Raw genomic sequence first — 19,569 nt, forward strand, 5'->3', positions numbered from 1 at the left:
GTTGAGGGTTCCTAGCCAATCTCCCAACAAGACCCAGGCCAGTTTGACTTCAGCATAGTGGCTGCCTCAGGTGCCTTCAGACTAGGGGTGGGGGAGAAATCCAATTCAGTTGGCATTTCTCTGTTGGCATTAAGTGAACCTACCTAATCCACACTTTCCGAAGCTGTACATGAACTGAAGCAAAGCCATCTTTTGAAATTCGCACTCTTCTGAATTTTGCAATGCAATTCTCTTAACCAAGCAGTGCATAACAAAATGTGTATACTGGGGTAATGTTTGCATTTAAAACGCATGTACAAGGGAAAATGCATTGTGTTAGGGGACTTTGCATTGCAAAACTATATGTATTTAGGGAAATGAGTTCTTCACATGCAAACATACACTGCTCCTTTCAGGCAGTTGGGGATAGCAAAACCCTATCCATTTGGGTTTCTCTCTTTTTCTCATTTTTACAGTCTTATGTTCAGTTCTCCACATTAGTTTGCAATTTTTAAAAAAATCCTCAAGAAAATTGATCAGCATTTTAGTGCAAATGTCTCCTAATAGACACATCTGAAAGCAATTCTGTTAGCTAACTTCCCTATCTATTCCCCATCATAGTCACTTTTGTGGCAAACCATGACGCTGTTGTCTGTCTGTTGCCTCTTGCTCAAATCCAGAATGTGTATACCTGCCTTGACTTTGTGAATTAGCATCCTGCTGAAAGGTTGTTGTTGTTCAGTCGTTCAGTCGTGTCCGACTCTTTGTGACCCCATGGACCAGAGCACGCCAGGCACGCCTATCATTCACTGCCTCCCGCAGTTTGGCCAAACTCATGTTAGTAGCTTCGAGAATACTGTCCAACCATCTCATCCTTTGTCGTCCCCTTCTCCTTGTGCCCTCCATCTTTCCCAACATCAGGGTCTTTTCCAGGGAGTATTCTCTTCTCATGAGGTGGCCAAAGTACTGGAGCCTCAACTTCAGGATCTGTCCTTCTAGTGAGCACTCAGGGCCGATTTCCTTGAGAATGGATAGGTTTGATCTTCTTGCAATCCATGGGACTCTCAAGAGTCTCCTCCAGCTGAAAGGTACTGTGGATCATAGCCTAGAACCCCATTTGTATCTCCAAGCTTGTATTGAATTTGGGGGATCCCTCCTTTCTAAAGCCTTCTTGAACCACCCACCCCTTCCATTTTCTTTCAGCCCAGCCTCTTGGAGAGATTTCTTGTGCATCCTGCTGCCGCATGCAGTTAAGCGACCTGTCGATTGGGTTATTTCCACAGGGCCACTGCTCGCTCTGTTGTGCTCCCTCCTGTTATCGCCTCCCTGGCTGATCTGTGGGGATCTCTGTGGTCTATCAGTAATGGTGGGATTAGCACATGCATTTGAAAGAGAGCTCTCTCTGCGCTTTTGACTGCCTTCCAGCTGCAAATTCACAAGGGAACAATGTTGCGTAAGGCTCAGTATCTCTCTGTGCACACAGGGCAATGGTGAGGCCCTATAGCCATGTTGCTCCACGCTGAGCGAACAGAGTATGTTTCCCTAGAGCCAGCCTACCCACAGAGTCAAACAGCAACTTTTTGGGACTCAACCCCCCCCCCCCGAATGCAGGTTGGTGCAGAGGAAGGGGGCAGCCAAGGTCTCTGAGTGCTAAGCCGGCTGGGGGGCCCTGACAGACTTAAGCTGTCATGCAAAAAACGCCCTGGGCCTCTCAGCCGACCAGGGACTCCTACCCCAGCCTCAGACAAGCTATGCGCAGGCCTGCTGGGGCACTTGTCTAAGCTATATAAGTATCATTGAGATAACTTTTTGCTACAATTTTGGGAGTAATCTCCCCCTCTTTTTTTCTCTGCTTCCACAGATGGATGCCAACCATTGGCAAAATTGGGATTCTTATATCTGTTTATACCCTAGGAGTTTGGGATAAGTAATTAGTCTAGCTAGAGCAGAAAAAAACACAGCGCACAAGACTATCAGTGAGTTGCTTACTGAAATGCCAAAATGAAATTTGTACTGTATACATTTGCAAAGCATTCACTGAGACAACATGATGTGCTACTCAAATAATAAAAAATGAGGGAGGGCTTTTAAATTTGACCGAAGCAGGAAAAAAAGCCTTGCATTTTCCTTTGTGATTTGCCAACGCTTCATTGGCAGATGGGCAAGAATTATTGGCAGGCAGGTGGAAGACTGTAAAAAGGATTCCCTGATAGGAAATTTGAAGAGCATTCTTGTAGCGCAGGCCTGGCAAACTTTGTGTTTTTTAGAATCTACTTTGGATTTTTGCTGGAACCCCACAGTTCACTGGCCAGAGGCATACACAAAACAGTAGCTTGGGTCAGTGAGACACAAAATAGTGGCCAGTGGGGTGGAGCCAATTATTTCTTGAATCCCATGAGCCATACAGTGGGATGACCTTGCATATATAAATAAAAATTAGCACATGGCTGTAGAACAGGGATTCTAATAACCTAAATTTGGAAGTAGGAATATTTTTGTTAACTGTTGTTGGGAGTGAAAAACACTTGCCAATCTATTGCCAATCCATTCCATGGATAGTGAATGTTCAAGTTCCCATTCAGGAAGAGAGAACAAATGCCTCTCTGCTGCCCTGTCTCCTAACATTCCAGCATTCATAGGGCCTAGCAAAGGGGCTACCACATCACAATGTAAGCAAGCCCAAGCTGTTCTCCCCCCACTCTGCTATCTTTTGTGGCATGCTGCTGCTACTACATAGTGTGGAAATCCACCCAAACGTTGTCAAAACTCCAAATAAATTCTGAATAAGACATTTCAATAAGCTAAATTTTCTGGGTGGATAGGGACCGGGACAAACAGTTATATTTGGTTTCATTATCTGTTTAACACACACTGAGAACTTGAATTTGGCTGTTTCCCCACAGGGCTATTGACATGCTGTGGCGCTAAGCTGCTCAATGCTGTTTTTCACCTCGGAGTTTGCACCTGCCCTGACTCCAAGATACTGCTACTGTCCCCCTTGCAGGTGGCATGGATGCCTCGCACACGGGTGACATCTTCTGGGTGCTGGCATTTACTGTCCCACTTCTGGTGATTCTACTTGTGCTTTGCATTGACTGCCGGGACCCTGAATTAGACAGTTAAGTCTCTTCCGCGCTCCCCAAACTTCCTTTCCTCGAGGAGCAAACAGTTCCCGACTTCTCCATTCATTGCTCTCACCCCAGTGAACTTCTTAATTACATTGGTGTCTCTTTCCCTCTCTCACAACAGCACCATCTGTTGATGATTACCAGTACAAGTAAGTTCGTGACTGACCAGGGTTTACTTTGGGGGTAAAATGGTGTGGGTGTGTGGGTGTGTGGGTGTGTGCGCAAAACCAGAGCTTGGGGAGGTTTGGAAAATGGATGCATGTTTTAAGGTGACCAGATGCAATGGGCAGCTTCTATCCCAGAAGGAAAAGGTGCATTTCTTAACATTTCTTCTCTTTTGCACCACTAGGAAGGTACAGAGGTCCTGCCTTCTGTCTACTCCCCTCACCCCAACTCTGTTATACAATTCCCAAAGTTGCAAAGTACATGGATACTGTACGAAGGCCACTTTTTGATACAGTGGAGGAAAGGGAAATTGTTTGTGGTGTTAGCATGCTACTCTTTCAAGTGCTTTGCATGCAGAAGGTCCCAGGTTCAGTCCCTGGCATCTCCTAGTAGGGCTGAGAAAGACTCTGATCTGAAATTTTGTACAGCCCATGTCTGTCAGTGTAGACCAGGGATAAGGAACCCTGTGGCCTTCCAGGTGTTGCTAGATTATAATAGCCCCTGGCTATTGGGAGGGTGGGGCTTGAGGCCGGTGGATGTTGGGAGTCCCAACAGTAGCTGGAGAACCCTGGGTTCCCCATCCATGGTGCAGGTTGTTCTCTACAGAGTGAGATGGACCAATGGCCTGGCTCTGTAGAAAACAGCTTCTGGTGTTTCATCCAAAACCTGGAAGGGGAGAGTTTCTTGTGCTGTTTTGGGGAGCAGATTGCTATGTCTCTCAAGCATGATTCCTGTACTGTCCATGAAAAGAAGAATGATTAATGCATTTCCCCCACAGGCCTTCAACTAGTGCACATTCGAGTTCAACATTCAAGTTGCTACGACGTCCTCCCTGTGAGTAGCTGCCCATACAGTGCTATTTTAAAATTGAGATTTTATGAAAGGCTGGCTTGTAGTCTCCTGTTTTATCTGCTCTTTTTGTTGTTATTATTTATTATTATTATTACTATTATTATTATTATTTATCACCATCACTGAAGACTTTGGGAAGCTGGTACAGCCATGTGGGGTCTCATTGGCCAAACTTCCCCACTGTTCTGCCTCAACACCACCACCACCTTGACAAGCCATAATCTTACAGGATTCCTAACAATAGCCTCTGCTCCAAACTTACAACGTTTAGAACTGAAATGCCATTGACGGCTATGCTCTGCCTCCACAGTTGGAGGCAACAATGCTTCTGAATACCAGTTGCTGGAAACCACAGCAAGTGAAAGCGCTTTTATGCTCAAATCCTGCTTTTGGATTTCCCACAGGCATCTGGTTGACCACTTTGTGAACAGGATGCCAGACTAGATGGGTCATTGGCCTGACCCAGTAGACTCTTCTTATACTGTACTCTTAAATTCAACAAGGCATGGTCTTTCGGCTCATTGCCAGTCAGAAGCAAACTACATGTGATACTAATTTGTGAGAATGTCAGATTTTTTTTGTTTATTTAATAGCCATGAGCTGCTGTGCATGTGACTCCCCTCTCCAAATTTTCATTGGGAGCCCCCTCCCTCAGAATAATATAATAGCTGTGGTGAGGGGAGGTGGCCTGTTTCCTTACTTGTTTTATTAACAAAACCCAACTTCCACTTAGTGGTTTTCCTAAAACCTTATCACTGCCAACATTTAATATCACTTATACACTTTGCACCTTTAACACGCCAATAATCCTAATGGTAACTCTGCGATATAGGCGTGGCCCGTAGTTACTGTGGGAATATGCTCCGGCGCCTCCTGCGCGCGCAGCCGCTGTCCTGCCGATCCCTCTGTGCTGCCGCGTGCAGGGGAAGGAGGAAAGAAAGAAGATCCGGCCGGGATCTCGGAGCTGGAGTTGAGTTCCCTCCACTCCAGGAAAAGCGCGCCAGGAAGCCCCCTTTACTAACGGTCCCTGGAGCTGTTTCCCGCCCGGAAGGGCTTTTTATGCTTAATGGGTATTGGTTGCCTTTATGCTTACGTTGCTGTACAAATTCACAATAAATAGCCCCTGCCTCCGTTAGAGGTAAGGAGAGCCCACTCACAGCCATTGAGTGCACTACAAGTTTGACTGCAGTCTCTTTATTTTCGGCCACCTTCTGCTGCTTCGGCCGCCTTTGCTTCTTCAGCCGCTTTTGCTTCTTCAGCCCTAAACCTCCTATCTTCTATTCCTCAAATCTCACGACCTTCTGGAATTGTTGGAGCAGGTTACTCCAACAGTTACTACATTTAACAAAGGTATTAACATCTATGTATTGCAAGCTTCTGTAGTGCACCAGCTTATGCAGTAACTTTAATATAGTAGTCTTTTTAGATGGTTATACACTGTACTCAGGGGCGTTGCTAGGGGGGGCGGTAGGGGCGGTATGCCCCGGGTGACAGGGGAGGGTGGGTGTGACAAGCGGCGGCCCCTCTCGCCACTCCCATGCGCCACCGCTCCCTCCATCACCCCGGGAGCAGCAGCGCATGGCCTGACGATTGAGTGCGCCTGCGTGAAATGTCGCGCAGGTGCACTCCGTCGTCAGACCGCCGCGGCTCCCTTTTGAGCCGCAGAGGGAAAAGGCGGCTGGTGGGGCTGAAGTGCACGATCGGCGGGGAGCCGCCGATAGCGCTCAGCAGCCCCACGAGCCGCCTTTTCACTCTGCCGCTTAAAAGGGGGCTGCGGAAGCGGCGCCGGCCCGGCGGTCGTGACGTCACAATGTGACGTCACGACGCCCTGCCCACGGGGCGTGTTTTTCCGCCGCCCTGGGTAGCGCGGAGCCTTCCTCCACCACTGACTGTACTAATTTGTTAGTGTTACTTTGATTCCAAAAGCTTACTTTGCGCTACTATTATAGCTTTGAGAAAGCGGTTAGTTACCCCATTAAAACACTTTTGCCAGATTGCCCTTGTATTTACTTCACCCTGGTTGTGCCTCACCAACACTATAACTGAGGACTTTTACTGAAGCCTTTGTTTTAACCCCTACTGATGTACTGAGAAGCACGTGTATTCTTTTACTGTACTGGAATCTATACTCTTGCTTTCATTCCAGACACCCAAGTCCAGCAGCCAAAAGTGTTATTCACCTCTGCCCTCTTGGCAGAGGCGGAGCTAGCTGCTCCAGCACCCGGGCTGTGCCCCGGGGGGCGGGGTAGGCGGGGACCATGGGGGGCAGGGCTATCCGGGCCCACAGGGATATCCAGGCCCATGGCAAGTGTCCCAGGGGGTGGAGGCGGTGTCACCTCCCCTCAGGGATGACATCCAGGGCGGACCGCCCCCACCACACCGCTCTTGCTGCTGTAAATGATGAATTGTTCCTCTCAACTCTTCAGCCTAAGCCAAGTGATTCACCTGACTTACCCCAGCCAGTCTTTGGCCACTCTGCCTTCCCCTCAGGCTTTCTTATTTCCTCTTCTGTGATGCAGCCTGGACTGAGCTCCTTGACTGGCCAGCACCCAGCTTTATAGTCTCCCAGTCTAGCCCCAGCCAATCACACTGTCTAATTAAACATTCTAAACCTGCACCCACCAACCAGAATATGTGTGTCTTCTATCCTTCTTTTGCATACTGAGAGTTCCATCTCCAGCCCCTCCTCCGCTGTCAGTTAAGGCCCCCCACTGACAGTTAAACCAGCTTTTACCTGACCAGAAAGAAGACTTCCCCCACCAAACACACTGCAGTGTACATCAGAATATAAATGACAAAGCACGCCACTCAATACACATTGAAACACTGGTGAAATGAGCAGCATTTCTTCACAACAGTGCAGGGGAAAGCCATTTTAATTGGGATTGTAAACTTCTCAAACTGCAGCCCTGATTTATGTATTGAGGGCTCCTGTAACTTTTACATCTTCTTTAAATTGGTTGAAAAACTTTGCTACCAGATGCCCATGGCTGCCCATCAACACATATCCCCTTATGGTTTGCGAAACAAAACAAAAACACAACACTATAATTTTAAAACGTTTAAAAATGTGCTAACACAGCATAAAAAAATTGGAGGAAAATGCGATCCGTTAGGAATTTACCAAATGCAGCTTACAACATTAGAGCCCAGATCTTGCGTTGTTTTGAAATTCAAATTGCTTTTAAAGGCCTGGATGGATAAAAGCAAATTTCTCCCCTTGTGCCAAAAAGACCACAAACTTGATGGCAAGCAGCTCTCTCTGGGGAAGCCCTTTTGGAACAGAGGTGCCACCATCAAAAAGGCCTTCTCCCTAGAAGCTGCCCCCCCCCCCGGTAGCCTGGCAGGGCCGATAAGTTGGGTCTCTGGCTCTGAAGAGAGGAACTTATGGTTTGAGTGGGTGTGCATTTGGGAGAAGACAACCTTTCAATTTACCTGGTCCTCCCAAGCCATTAAAGACTTGAGTGTGGCCTTTATGATGCTGATGATGCTTTTGGGGGGTGGGGCATGGGAGGTGAGCCAAAAGCTGGGATCTCATGTAATCCTCTCAGGTGATGGCATCTGAGTTCTTCTTTTTCTTCAACCTTTCAGCCCCACCTTGGCCTGCCGTTTCATCCCAACCAGACGTGTGGAGGTAAGCAATCCCTGAACAATTTGTGAACTGCTTGCTGAGCATCCATCCACCCAGGCACCCCCAACACCACACACTTCTGTTTTGAGCAAAGAATAAGCTTGTTTCTGTGAGTGAGTCTGTCTAGTACAGTGGTACCTCGGTTTTCGAACCACTCCGTTGACAAACATTTCGGTTTTCGAACAGCGTAAACCTGGAAGTAAACCAAGGTTTTCGAACATGCCTCAGAAGTCGAACATGCCACGCGGCTTCCGATGAGTGCAAGGTCCTGAGGCCTAGATGTCGGCTATTAAGTTTCGGTTTTCAAATGTTTCAGAACTTGGAATGGTCTTCGGGAACGGATTATGTTTGGAAACAGAGGTACCACTGTATGTCTGCAAGCAAGCAAATGTATTTTGCGTGTGGGGGAACATCAGCACGTCAGCCACCGCCCGGTTTGTAAAGCTGTATGCGCACAGTGTTCACCACTGCCCACATCGATCCTGTAGTTTCTTGAGAAATGTTGCTGTGTGAGAGAGTGAGTGAGTGTGTCCGTCCCAATCAGCTCTGATCTGGTTTGAAAACATAAACCATGTAAAGACATCCATTTCCCCTCCCCACCCCACCCCCTGGTGTGGACACACAGTGGGCAACTTCAAAACGCATCCAACTGTACTGATGTTTACATCAATGTACAAATGCAATTCGGAATGCAGTGTGGGAGGGGTTAGCTCCCTTGTTACGCTTTAAGCTGGTGACTATTCACCCAATATAAAAAATTCTGCATAAAAACCCATAAAGAAGCAGAGCAATATACAGCAAAAGAGTAAAGCAGAATTGTAGCTCAGAGGTCCTCCAAAATGCTTGAGCAAATAAGAGTCTGACTCTGAACGCTTCCCAGTGCATCATTATTTATTATTATTATTATTATTATTATTATTATTATTATTATTATTATTACTACTACTACTACTACTACTTCTACTATTTATTATTTATACCCCACCCATCTTCCTCCAGCCACTCTGGGTGGCTGCCAACATAATACTGTATCAAAAACATGATAAAACATCAAACATAAAAAACTTCCTTAATATCTTTCACCCAGGGCAGTTGATAAGAGAAGATTTTAAAAGCCTACATTTAGATGCAAAAGCATCACTTGCCTTCAGCTTCAGAGAATATCTCCAGTTGGCATTCTTCCAGCACCTATGGATTCCTCGTCAAAGTGGGGGTGATGGCTGGAATAAGAAAAGCATGTTGGGAGCATCATCTTAGTCCCCTTGTCATTCCATGGCCGCTTTCGTACCTGTATTTAACCCCTTTACCTCTTTGTTCACAGGCACAGCAGATGGCCCCCATGCAGTCTTTCCTATCCAGTACCATCATACAAAGTTGAAACGGATAATGGTGAGTTGTGAAGGAAATGGGGGTGTTGTTGTTTTTTTGCAAGGTTTAGGAAGTGGAGCGGCTGGGGGGCTTCTTTCCTACCGAAGCCTTTAAAGGGCAATGGGGGGCTGAGGTCTGGGAATCTAGCCATTGGGATGAATAGCCTTTTGAAGGTCTACTTCTATGAAATAGAAACGGGGGGGGGGGATGAGGGGCAAATGGCATTGGTCTGGGAAGCTGCAGGCACTCAGTAGGCTTAATCAGTGCCCTCCTTTTCTCTTTGTGGCATGTCCCCATCTCAGAAAGCATTCCCAGTTATGAAAACCAAGGTGAAGGTGAGTAGGAATTATTGGTTTTAAGGCCACTTTCTGGAATATACAGCTTGGCTCACTTGCACGAGTCATCTACTTGCTCTGCAGTTTTGCAGTGCTCTTGGACTTGACAGTGCTCTTGCACTCACCGTGACTGGATTCTGCAGGCTGGTTTTGGCTCAATGTTGGGGTGGGGGCTCCCAGTATATGTGAATGTAAGCTCATGTGTATAACTCTGCCAATGGTCTCTGTGCTTCCAGTACAAGCTGGTGCCACTGATGATGAGGATAATGATGACAACTATGTCCCTCCATACATGTAAGTCTTTTTGGGGAGGGCGGGCGGGTCAGAGGTCAAACCTTATAATGGATTTTAGCTGGATCATTCATAGGAACCTGTTGGCACACTATGTGCTCTGCATCTATAAAGTCCCCAGCATCTCTGCGCTCTGCATCTATAAAGTCCCCAGCATCTCTGCTTAATGGATTATATACCACCTTTCTTCCGCTTGCTCAATCAGTGTTGTTCACTGCTTAAAGCAGGGATAGGGAATGTGTGGTTGTTGGACTGCAGCTCCCACCAGCCCCAGCCAGCACAGCCAAAGGCCAGAGGTGATGGGGGTTCTAGTCCCGCCAGATCTGCACTACTGTGCAGAACGAATTCCATTTTCTAAATCTGCATACTGGCAAATTTATATTTGCACAACTACAGCAGACCAAAGCACTTCGCCGCTTTTGCACAATGAATCCACTTTTTAAAAAATTGCGCATTTTGCAGCAGGGAAGGTGGCGGGGAAATATGAAAAATGCTAAACCAGCAGCAGTTAATATGTTATAAATGGATGGCAACACACAAACGATAAAATGTCTAAAACATCTAAAAACACCTTAAAAATGCAATTCCAGTACAGAGCTACCTTGGGACTAGGATTAGCTGTGAAAGGCAGTATCCAAATGAAAATATATAAGCAGTGTTGGCCCTCAACCTCAGAAAACTGCTGCTAGTCAGAGCAGGCAATGCTGGGTTTCATTCAGCATGAGTCAACTGCTTATTTCTTGAATCAGTGCAGCACCAAAGCTTCATTTCCCTTCTCTTCCACAGTGACGTGCTGCCAGATGTGCCACTTACAGTTCAAGGCAATGAAGACGGTGCTTCCACAGGTGAGTTTGCAGCAGGTGGGATGGACTGCCTCCCTCCTGTCATCGGGGCTGCGGTTCTCTTGGAGGGTGTTGTGGTAACCTATCTATTTTAAAATTCAGGGTCATCTAAATGTAGCATTTATCTCTCTCCCACCTTACATCCAAGAAACTCAGCAGGTGCTGTAAACGGCTCCTCCCCTCTCCCATTCAATCCTCACAGCAACCCTGCAGAGTAGGTTAGGCTAAGAGACAGTACCTGGTCCAAGGTCACCCAATAAGCCTCTTGGCTGAGTGGAGATTGAACCCTGGTCTCCCAGGTCCTGCTGCAACACCCTAACCTAGTGATGGCCAAACTCAGCCCTCCAGCTGTTTTGGGACTACAACTCCCATCATCCCTAGCTAACAGGACCAGTGGTCAGGGATGATGGGAACTGTAGTCCCAAAACAGCTGGAGGGCCAGGTTTGGCCATCACTGCTGCATCACAGTGATTCTAAATGAGAAAGTAACTTGGGACACAATTGGGAAAGGGCAATGTTTGAAGTACTTCCGATTTTTCTTTTTCAGATTCCCTAGGGGAGCAGTATGAGAATGTGCTCGAGTGTGAGCGGAATTCACCCGGTGAGTGTGGAAAGTAGATCTATGGGGCCTGGGTAGTCAGGAATGAGGGCATAGGATTGCATTGAAAATGGAGGTGGGTTTGTGCATCCCATGCCGGACACAGCTGGACGTATCATTAGGCAGAATCGAGTGGGTGGAAGGTTAATTTTTGGTGTCCCAGAGCATTCAGTGGAGCTTACTCCCTAGTAAGGGCATTTAGGGTTGCAGGCAGAAGCAACTAACTGAAAGATCCAGCTAATACTGATCTCAGTTTTGCACTAGTTGCCGGAGACTTATATTAAAAAACTTTGCTATGAGCAACCTTGCTTCCAGTATTTTTTTAAAATGCATAATAATTTGCATAGCTCCTGCAAAGCGGTACACCTTCTTGGCAAAAATCATAAAAATGCTGGGTGCTGCAGATTTAATTGTGCTGAGCAGATGGCTCACATAAGCTACTGCTTATGTGTCCATCGCAGAGGCTGAGTCAAGGAGCTTTGTGGCTGTGAAAGGGGACTTGAAACTGGGTCTCCTTGAGTTAAACCAGCTCCTTCATTCTGTCTCTGCTGTGACTGAGCAAGGAAGAGGCACTGCTGAGGTGGGTGCAGTGCAGGGTGGTCCATCAGAACATACAGGACACTTCCCCACCAAGCTCAGTCTGTCCTCAGCCCAACCCCTTTTGACTACCTCCTTCCTTACAAGCAGTCCAAGAGGTAACGCCATCTGCTGGACTCTTCTGCCTTAATTTCAGAGTTGCCTTTGTCAAACTCAGCAGGAAGGAAAGGTGTGGAGAAAACTAGAATGAGTTGGCTCCACCCATCACTGGGTCTGGCTCCCCCTACTGTTGACCTCCCTGCCTTCTGCCCACACAATCCCAGTGGACACCAGTCTCTCCACTGGATGTACCTCAGAACCTTCATTAAATCTTCCATTTTCCCTTGCCGTCAAAGGTGAATATGTCAACGTACTAGAACCAGAAGCCACCATCATGGATCCTTGTTTTGGTGAGTAGAAAAAGCCTGCTGTGTGGGCCTGCTAGGAAGTTCTTCTCTTCAGCAACACACTCATTTAATTTCCCTATAGTCCCTCATTATCCATTTCTCTGGCTAATTGCCTGAGGGCTATGGGTGGGGCCATATATCTCCTGCCATAATTTTAAGTCCTCTTTCATTTTCCTGTAGTTGGCAGTGGCACCAGTGATCGGGAAAGTGAAGATGACACTCCAGACTATGAGAATGTCTGTCCTGGGCTTTGAGGTATCTGGATTCTGGTGTCTGTTTGGGGTGGGGTACGGGTGTGGGGTGTGTGTAGATGTGGCTTCATATATATGATAGGGGGCAACCCTAGAACCTGCATGCCATTTGTAGACTCTTAACCAACATTTCTTTCTCCCTAGATTGAAAGGTTCATTTGCCGGTTGCTCCAGTCACCTATATGCAGGATGCATTCATTACCTTGTTGGCCTAAGACACTGTCTTTCCAGCCACCCTCAAATATTGCCATAACTTATTGTCCTCCTTTGCACTTTGGCTGACACATCCTGAGAATTTTCCATAATACTATAGAATCTTGGTAGCAAGATTCAGAAGCTTGACTGTCCATGTGGAACTGGTCTTCCAACAGTCCCCCACCCCCAGCCCGCAAGGCATTCTGGGTTGTTTATGTCTCTTGGCTAAATAAAGAACTGGTAATTCCCTCATTGTTGTACTTGAAAGGGAATTGGTGCAGGATTAAGGAAGGGGAGAGATGCCTAGAAGGGTCCGAACAGAGTCTGCAGGGATCAGGTGAACAGAGATGTCTTGGCAATTGCTAAACAGTGCACTGGGATCCTAACTTTGGTTTCTACTTCAACTGAAATGAATCTTGGAGGTTCCTTGCTTCCTTGAGCACTGCATCCTGCATTCAGTTACTTGGGATGACAAGAGTATTAGAGACATTACCCAACAGTTCATTCTTGCTTCCTCGACTTGGGAAAGTTGGGATGCTTACACAAAAGGCTTTTAATATGGAATCGCTGTGCTTCATCCACTCTTATTTATACTCCATCTTTCAGTTTTCAAAAGCACGGTACCTAGGCAGTTTCCATCATTAAAGTAACAAGCAGTGCCTTTTCTGGGGGTATGCATACCCCTAACATTTTGTGAATCTAAGTTTGGCCTCAGTATTTCAATATGAGTAGGAAATTGAGAGTACCCCCCAAAAAAAAATTTAAGGGAAAAAAAGCACTGGTAACAAGTTGTGTGTGGTGTTTTTTTTAAAGAGCACTAAATCAAGCCGATCAAACAGATCCACAAGGAGACATAAATTAAAGGAGGCCAAAAGCTTATCAGAATAAACAAAATTTATGGCTGCCTTCTAAACTCCAGAGAAGCACTTGCCTGTCCTCTGTGCAACACAGTAGAGGATGATGGGGGTGTGGGCTACTGGATCATTTCATTTTTGCTTTTCCTTGAATTCAGAGAGTCCTGAAGATATTGCTGCTCATTTTGTGAACAAGAGTCATATAATACCCACACCTGCCCACCTCCATTCGCCTCTAAGTGGAACGTTGGTTGGGGGAACCTCTTCTGTTTACGTGGAGTTGGGATGCACTGATGGATGGAACAAGTGACAGTCACTGCAGCTCTTAATCTTATCTTCCATGTTTTGTAAGCACAAGCCTCTTGGCGCAAGACCTTTGGGGCAGAGGGTGATGCCCTGCAGCCAGGTTCTTGAATTGACTATCTGCCCGAGGCAAATGCCATTTTTATTCCCCACCCAAGTCGCCACTGGCATTCAAGATAGACCAGATGTTTCTTGCATAATAACCACGGGAACACTGGGTAGGGACAACAGAGATAGAAAGGGTTGAGATCACAGGGGCAGTGCCAGGCAAGCACAAACACCCCGTTATCTTGGGGTGCCAGAGAGTGTGGAGGTGCTTTCACAGTCTGCTGTCTCTGCTGATAACGGAAGCAGGCACATAAGCCATTCCCCCTTGGCTGTGTTTTGCTGTGCTGTAAGGGACTTCCACAATCTCCAGAGGAACAGTCGCTGCTTGCAGGGATGGGCTTCTTCACACTGATCCTCCTCACCTCCTCCTGCTTCCTTGGAAAAGCCGGTGAGTTGCCTGCGTTGAAATTGAAGGAGGTGGGCAGCAAAGGCTTCTTAAGAGTTGGAAGAGACTTTAGAGGCCAAGATCTAGTTCAGCCACCTGCTCAATGCAGGTTGACACAACTGCAAGGTTGCTGGTGGGGCCAGTGGCCCTCCAGATGTGGCTGGACTGCACTCCCATCATCTCTTGACCATTGGCCATGTTGGCTGGGGCTGATGGGAGTCCAAGAACATCTGCAGGGCCATGGGTTATCCATCTCCAGACTGCAGCACCCCTGGCAGATGGTCCTCTAGCCTCCAGCCAAGGAGTGCCCACCACTTCCCAAGGAAGTCAGTCTGAATATAGCAGTATTACTCACAATTATCCATTATTCTGGAAAGCAATGTGCAACCACAAGTGGAGTGGTTGTAGGGGCTGGCACTTGGCATGAAGTGTTGCTGGGCTGGAGAAGGGAGCAGAGAGCAGGGGATGGACTGTGTTGTCTTTGTAACTTGCTTGTGAACCACCAGACACATGTTTTTTTAACTACTGTCAGTCATCTGGGGAGCAACCTGGTGCCTCTGCAAGCTCACAAGCAAGGTTTGCTCCCAGCCTTTCAGTACTTTAACACAGGTACATTACCTTTGTACATGGGGATTCCATTTTCCCAGTACTGTATGTTTATATTTGTTTTTACGTCAATATATATCAATAGATTGCAATCTTTTGCAATCTGATCTTGTGGGCAGTTTTTGCTGCTAAGCAATTATCAATATAATTTAAACAAAATAAAAAATAAAAAATTCCTTCCAGTAGCACCTTAGAGACCAACTAAGTTTGTTCTTGGTATGAGCTTTCGTGTGCATGCACGAAATACCAAGAACAAATTTAGTTGGTCTGTAAGGTGCTACTGGAAAGAATTTTTTTATTTTTTACTTTGTTTTGACTATGGCAGACCAACACGGCTACCTATCTGTAACTATCAATATAACTATCAATATAATTTGGCAGCCATTGAGCCTGTCTTTAATGTGGAATTAAGTAAACTGTGTGTTTCATAAAGAACTTTTGCCTGCCCTGAACCTATTTCTAATCAACACAATTGGGGTGACTCAAGGTCTTTCCAGATGACCTGCTCATTTGTCCCGATTTGTTTGAAAGGGGTTTAGATGGCCTTGCACCGAAGCAAGTGCAATCCAACGCTTTGGATGCCTTTCCTTGTCACTTTCCTTATCGCAAGAAGTCTGACCTTTTGGGGAAGCAGGTTTGTTGCACAAGACCTCCCAATCCATTGCAGTTGTGGGACCTGAATTTACCTGTATGTGACTAAATCCCACCCAAATACAGTGAAAGCCTGGAAGCACCCTCTGAATGAAGTTAATCTGGTTTATCTGAATTGGAGTCTGGTGTTGTGTACGGTAACTTGACTGGCAAGAGCCTTCCAAGGATTTGGAAAAAGTCTCTTCTCAACCCTCTTAGCTGGTAAGCTTTTAGGTGCAGATACATGGATTTGAACCCAGGACAGTCTACAAGTAAGAGATCTGCTCACTTACTGAGCTGTTTAGGCAAGATGGCCCATTGAAGACCGATCACTGGATGATCTTAGGCTGCGTGGCTTCTCGGTTTGATGCCATTTAAGATGGTCCTTAGATTTCCCCAACAATTCTGTTTAGGGCCACATAGGCATCACTGATAAAGAGGAAACACATAACTTTTTTTTTTTAAGATAAATTTGTGTAAAATCTGCATGTGCTAATTTGTATGTAAAAATAGACACAGTCACTGTAACTGAAACAAAAATGCAGTCCATTTCAACATCCTGGGACCTGTGTTGACGGTCCATTTCAAGGCGCCTGTCACATGGAAGACGGAATTGTAGAGCTGAAAAGGGACCCCAAGGATCATCTAGTCCAACCCCCTGCAATGCAGGAATGTGCAACTGTCCCATATGGGGATCAAACCTGCGACCTTGATGTCACCAGCACCTTGCTCTAACCAGCTGAGCTATCAGGTGTCTAATGGTTGTACGTTCTCGGTTAAGCAGGCAGCAACCCCAACAGAATGATAAAGTAGGATGTGATGCCTGCCACCCCAAGGCCAGTTCACACATGCCTGCATATTCATTGATTTCTCAGCTCTTGCCAATCGGCAGCTGACTGTGAGACCTGACTCCTAAGAAGAGGAGTGCTCTTCTTATGTGTCTGTTCTGTGTCGCTTGACCCAGCCGGGAAGCTGCAGGTGCAGGCCGAGCCCTCTCTGGTGAAAGCTGCGGTTGGAGATGATGTCTTGCTGAATTGCATCTTTACTGTGGATGAGCCTACCGTGGACCTCAGCCGACTCACAATCCTCTGGTTCCACCGGGGCAGGCAGCTGGCGGAATTTGACGATGTGGTGACCACCTCCAGGGAAGGCATCAGCCTGAGCCAGGAAGAGCTGGGGAATGGCAACGCGTCCTTGCTCATTTCCCGGGTTGGCACTGGAAACTCTGGCAACTACAGATGCTATGTCACATACACGCCGGAAGTGCGGATCCGGGAAGTAACTTTGCAAGTTGCAGGTAAGGGAGGTGGATGGTGTGGCAGGTGGTGTGTGTGTGTGTGTGTGTGTGTGTGCAACCAAGCACCAGCAGGAATACATTTAAGGTCTAGCTGCATCAGAATACGCCCCAGTATCATGCAGCACTCTTTACTCGGGCAGGCAATAATATATACCCTGTTTCTCCTAAAATAAGACATAGCCATAAGGTATATGTTTATCTTCCCCCCCACACTCCATTTTTAAAGTCTTATTTTCTACATTACTGGATTCGAGGCAATTATTGTCCAAATATGCAACGAAAGTCACCTTGCCACCCTATATTAATTGAGTATAGTAACTGCAGAATCCCTTTCACACACAGCACAAAATAATTTATCTACACAGTATCAGCAGATAATCAAACAAAACCGCACCCATCAATTCCAATTTAAATAATTTACAAATCAATAGCAAATAGCTACAGGTTGACACAGAACTGTGTGGCTATCCTAGAAACCCATCCCCCCATTCTTCACTGCACTCTCACTCTCTCTCTGAACCCCCCCCCTTCAGTAAATATCTATTCCTACCCCCCATCTCTTTTGAACACATTCCCCTTTCAAACACCCTATGAAAGAGGAAGGCTTGTTTTCCTCTGGAGACTTCCAAAATGCAGCCTTTACCTCCTACATTGGTTCTTTTATTTCCAGTTTAATTGGGTTTATAGTCACATTTTTAAAATTAAGTGAGCCTAGCTAACATCTATAAATCTTAGATGTCAACAAAAAGACACTCACCTGTCTTCCCCCTGCTCCCTACATATTTTAATAATTTGGGGTACGCAGTTGGCGCTGTGGGTTAAACCACAGAGCCTAGGAATTGCCGATCAGAAGGTCGGCGGTTCGAATCCCCGCGACGGGGTGAGCTCCTGTTGCTTGGTCCCTGCTCCTGCCCACCTAGCAGTTCGAAAGCACGTCAAAGTGCAAGTAGATAAATAGGTATCGCTCCGGCGGGAAGGTAAACGGTGTTTCTGTGCACTGCTCTGGTTTGCCAGAAGTGGCTTAGTCATGCTGGCCACATGACCCGGAAGCTGTACGCCGGCTCCCTTGTCCAGTAAAGCAAGATGAGCGCCACACACCCCAGAGTAGTCAGTGACTGGACCTAATGGTCAGGGGTCCCTTTACCTTTACCTTTAAAGGCATACATTTTGCACCATAAAAGCTTTTGCTCTCTTCTAGTTTACAAGTAACTCCTGCCTTGATTTGCCTGCAGGTGTGCTTTACTCACCCTAGGCGACCAGGCAGGTAGCTATCAACAAAGCCATATCAAATAGATGCGGAAAATGACTTGCCCAATGCCTATACATTACTACAGTGCCTTGTAATTCTGCGTAGCAATTTCAGTTTTTGGAATCTGTATGGCTTGTGTTTAAACGTGGGAGAAGTACAGAAGATGTTGATGGGTCCATCACAAGAGTCTCAAGCTTTGATTTTTGTGTTTCATTCATTTCTAACCCTACTGTGTGTTGGATGCTGATACTAATTCCCTGCAGACCCCGAGGAAGATCTGGAAGATTCCCTTTCATCCCCGTGTCTCAGCCGTTCAGATATCCTGAGCAAGCTGGGTCAAATTGTGGAAGCTGTGAAGCAACTCGAGGCCAAGCTCCAGGAGCTTGTGAGCAGCAAGAGCGCCGCAAGATGCAGTTCTGAAGTTGCCCCCCTTTCCCCGCCAGAGCTCTCACGCTGATCGCATTTCTGCACTGCTGCAAATCAAAACAGGCTTCAGATCCATTTAGCTTAAACTCCCTGTGTTATCCAAGTAAATGTGGAAACTGTAGCTCTGTGACAGGGCTTAGAGTCTATTGACAAATCATTCTTGCAATATCTTAATTCCCTGGGGGGATGTTATGACCATTAAACCAGCTTCAGAATTAATACTGTGTTGAAGGGCATTGCATGTACTGAATGGCAGTGGAGGGGGGCGGGCTGAATTGACTATTTCTGAGGGCATCAGGGCCTGGAACCTGGTGGGGTGGAGACAGAGTTGGATTAAACAGGAGGCAACACAGGGAACTGTTGAGGGCGCCAGCCTTGAGGAGTGCCTGGGTGCTTGCAGATGACCTGTTCATTGCCATTCATCCTGATTTATTTGAGGGGAGACTGACATTGCCTCAAAGCAAATGTCACCTCACACTTTCCAATGCATTTGCTCACCAGTAATCACCAGCTTAGTCATGCTGGCCACATGACCCGGAAGCTGTCTGCGGACGCTGGCTCCCTCGGCCAGTAAAGCGAGATGAGCGCCACAACCCCAGAGTCGTCCGCGACTTGGCCTAACGGTCAGGGGTCCCTTTACCTTTTAATCACCTTCCTTATGGTACCTGTTACAGGTAGGTAGCCGTGTTGGTCTGCCATAGTCAAAACAAAATTTAAAAAATCCTTCCAGTAGCACCTTAGAGACCAACTAAGTTTGTTCTTGGTATGAGCTTTCGTGTGCATTTAGTGTGGTATCTGAAGAAGTGTGCATGCACACGAAAGCTCATATCAAGAACAAACTTAGTTGGTCTCTAAGGTGCTACTGGAAGGAATTTTTTTATTTTTTATTTTGTTCTTCCTTATAGTAAAAAGCCCAATCTTTTGTAGAAGTGGGTTTCTTGCACAAGATCTCCCAATCCACTGCATGTACCCTGAATTTGCTGGGATGTGACTGAATCCAACCCCAAAATGGTATGATGGAGGGGGCGGGGGGGCGTGTTGTTTCTAGAACTGCTCAACTATCAATAGCTGACTCAAATAGAATAAAGACTTC

General features: G+C 46.6%; 2 protein-coding genes across 2 annotated transcripts; both read left to right on the forward strand.

The window, feature by feature from the left end:
• The first annotated feature begins 2,537 nt into the window (after positions 1 to 2,537).
• Positions 2,538 to 12,868, forward strand: LAT (linker for activation of T cells). The gene is made up of 13 exons (XM_033169191.1): positions 2,538 to 2,648; positions 2,984 to 3,097; positions 3,229 to 3,256; positions 4,051 to 4,106; positions 7,716 to 7,758; positions 9,077 to 9,144; positions 9,426 to 9,458; positions 9,695 to 9,752; positions 10,536 to 10,594; positions 11,139 to 11,192; positions 12,122 to 12,175; positions 12,353 to 12,427; positions 12,568 to 12,868. The coding sequence occupies exons 2-12, from the start codon at positions 2,989 to 2,991 to the stop codon at positions 12,424 to 12,426; spliced, it is 636 nt and encodes a 211-aa protein (XP_033025082.1). The 5' UTR covers positions 2,538 to 2,648; positions 2,984 to 2,988; the 3' UTR covers position 12,427; positions 12,568 to 12,868.
• Positions 12,869 to 14,104: 1,236 nt separating this feature from the next.
• Positions 14,105 to 18,945, forward strand: LOC117059172 (CD276 antigen-like). Its single transcript, XM_033170722.1, has 3 exons — positions 14,105 to 14,271; positions 16,469 to 16,801; positions 18,314 to 18,945. The coding sequence occupies exons 1-3, from the start codon at positions 14,217 to 14,219 to the stop codon at positions 18,505 to 18,507; spliced, it is 582 nt and encodes a 193-aa protein (XP_033026613.1). The 5' UTR covers positions 14,105 to 14,216; the 3' UTR covers positions 18,508 to 18,945.
• The last annotated feature ends 624 nt before the right edge of the window (positions 18,946 to 19,569 follow it).

Source organism: Lacerta agilis, chromosome 14 (assembly GCF_009819535.1).
Source record: "Lacerta agilis isolate rLacAgi1 chromosome 14, rLacAgi1.pri, whole genome shotgun sequence".
Taxonomy (NCBI): Eukaryota; Metazoa; Chordata; class Lepidosauria; order Squamata; family Lacertidae; genus Lacerta; species Lacerta agilis.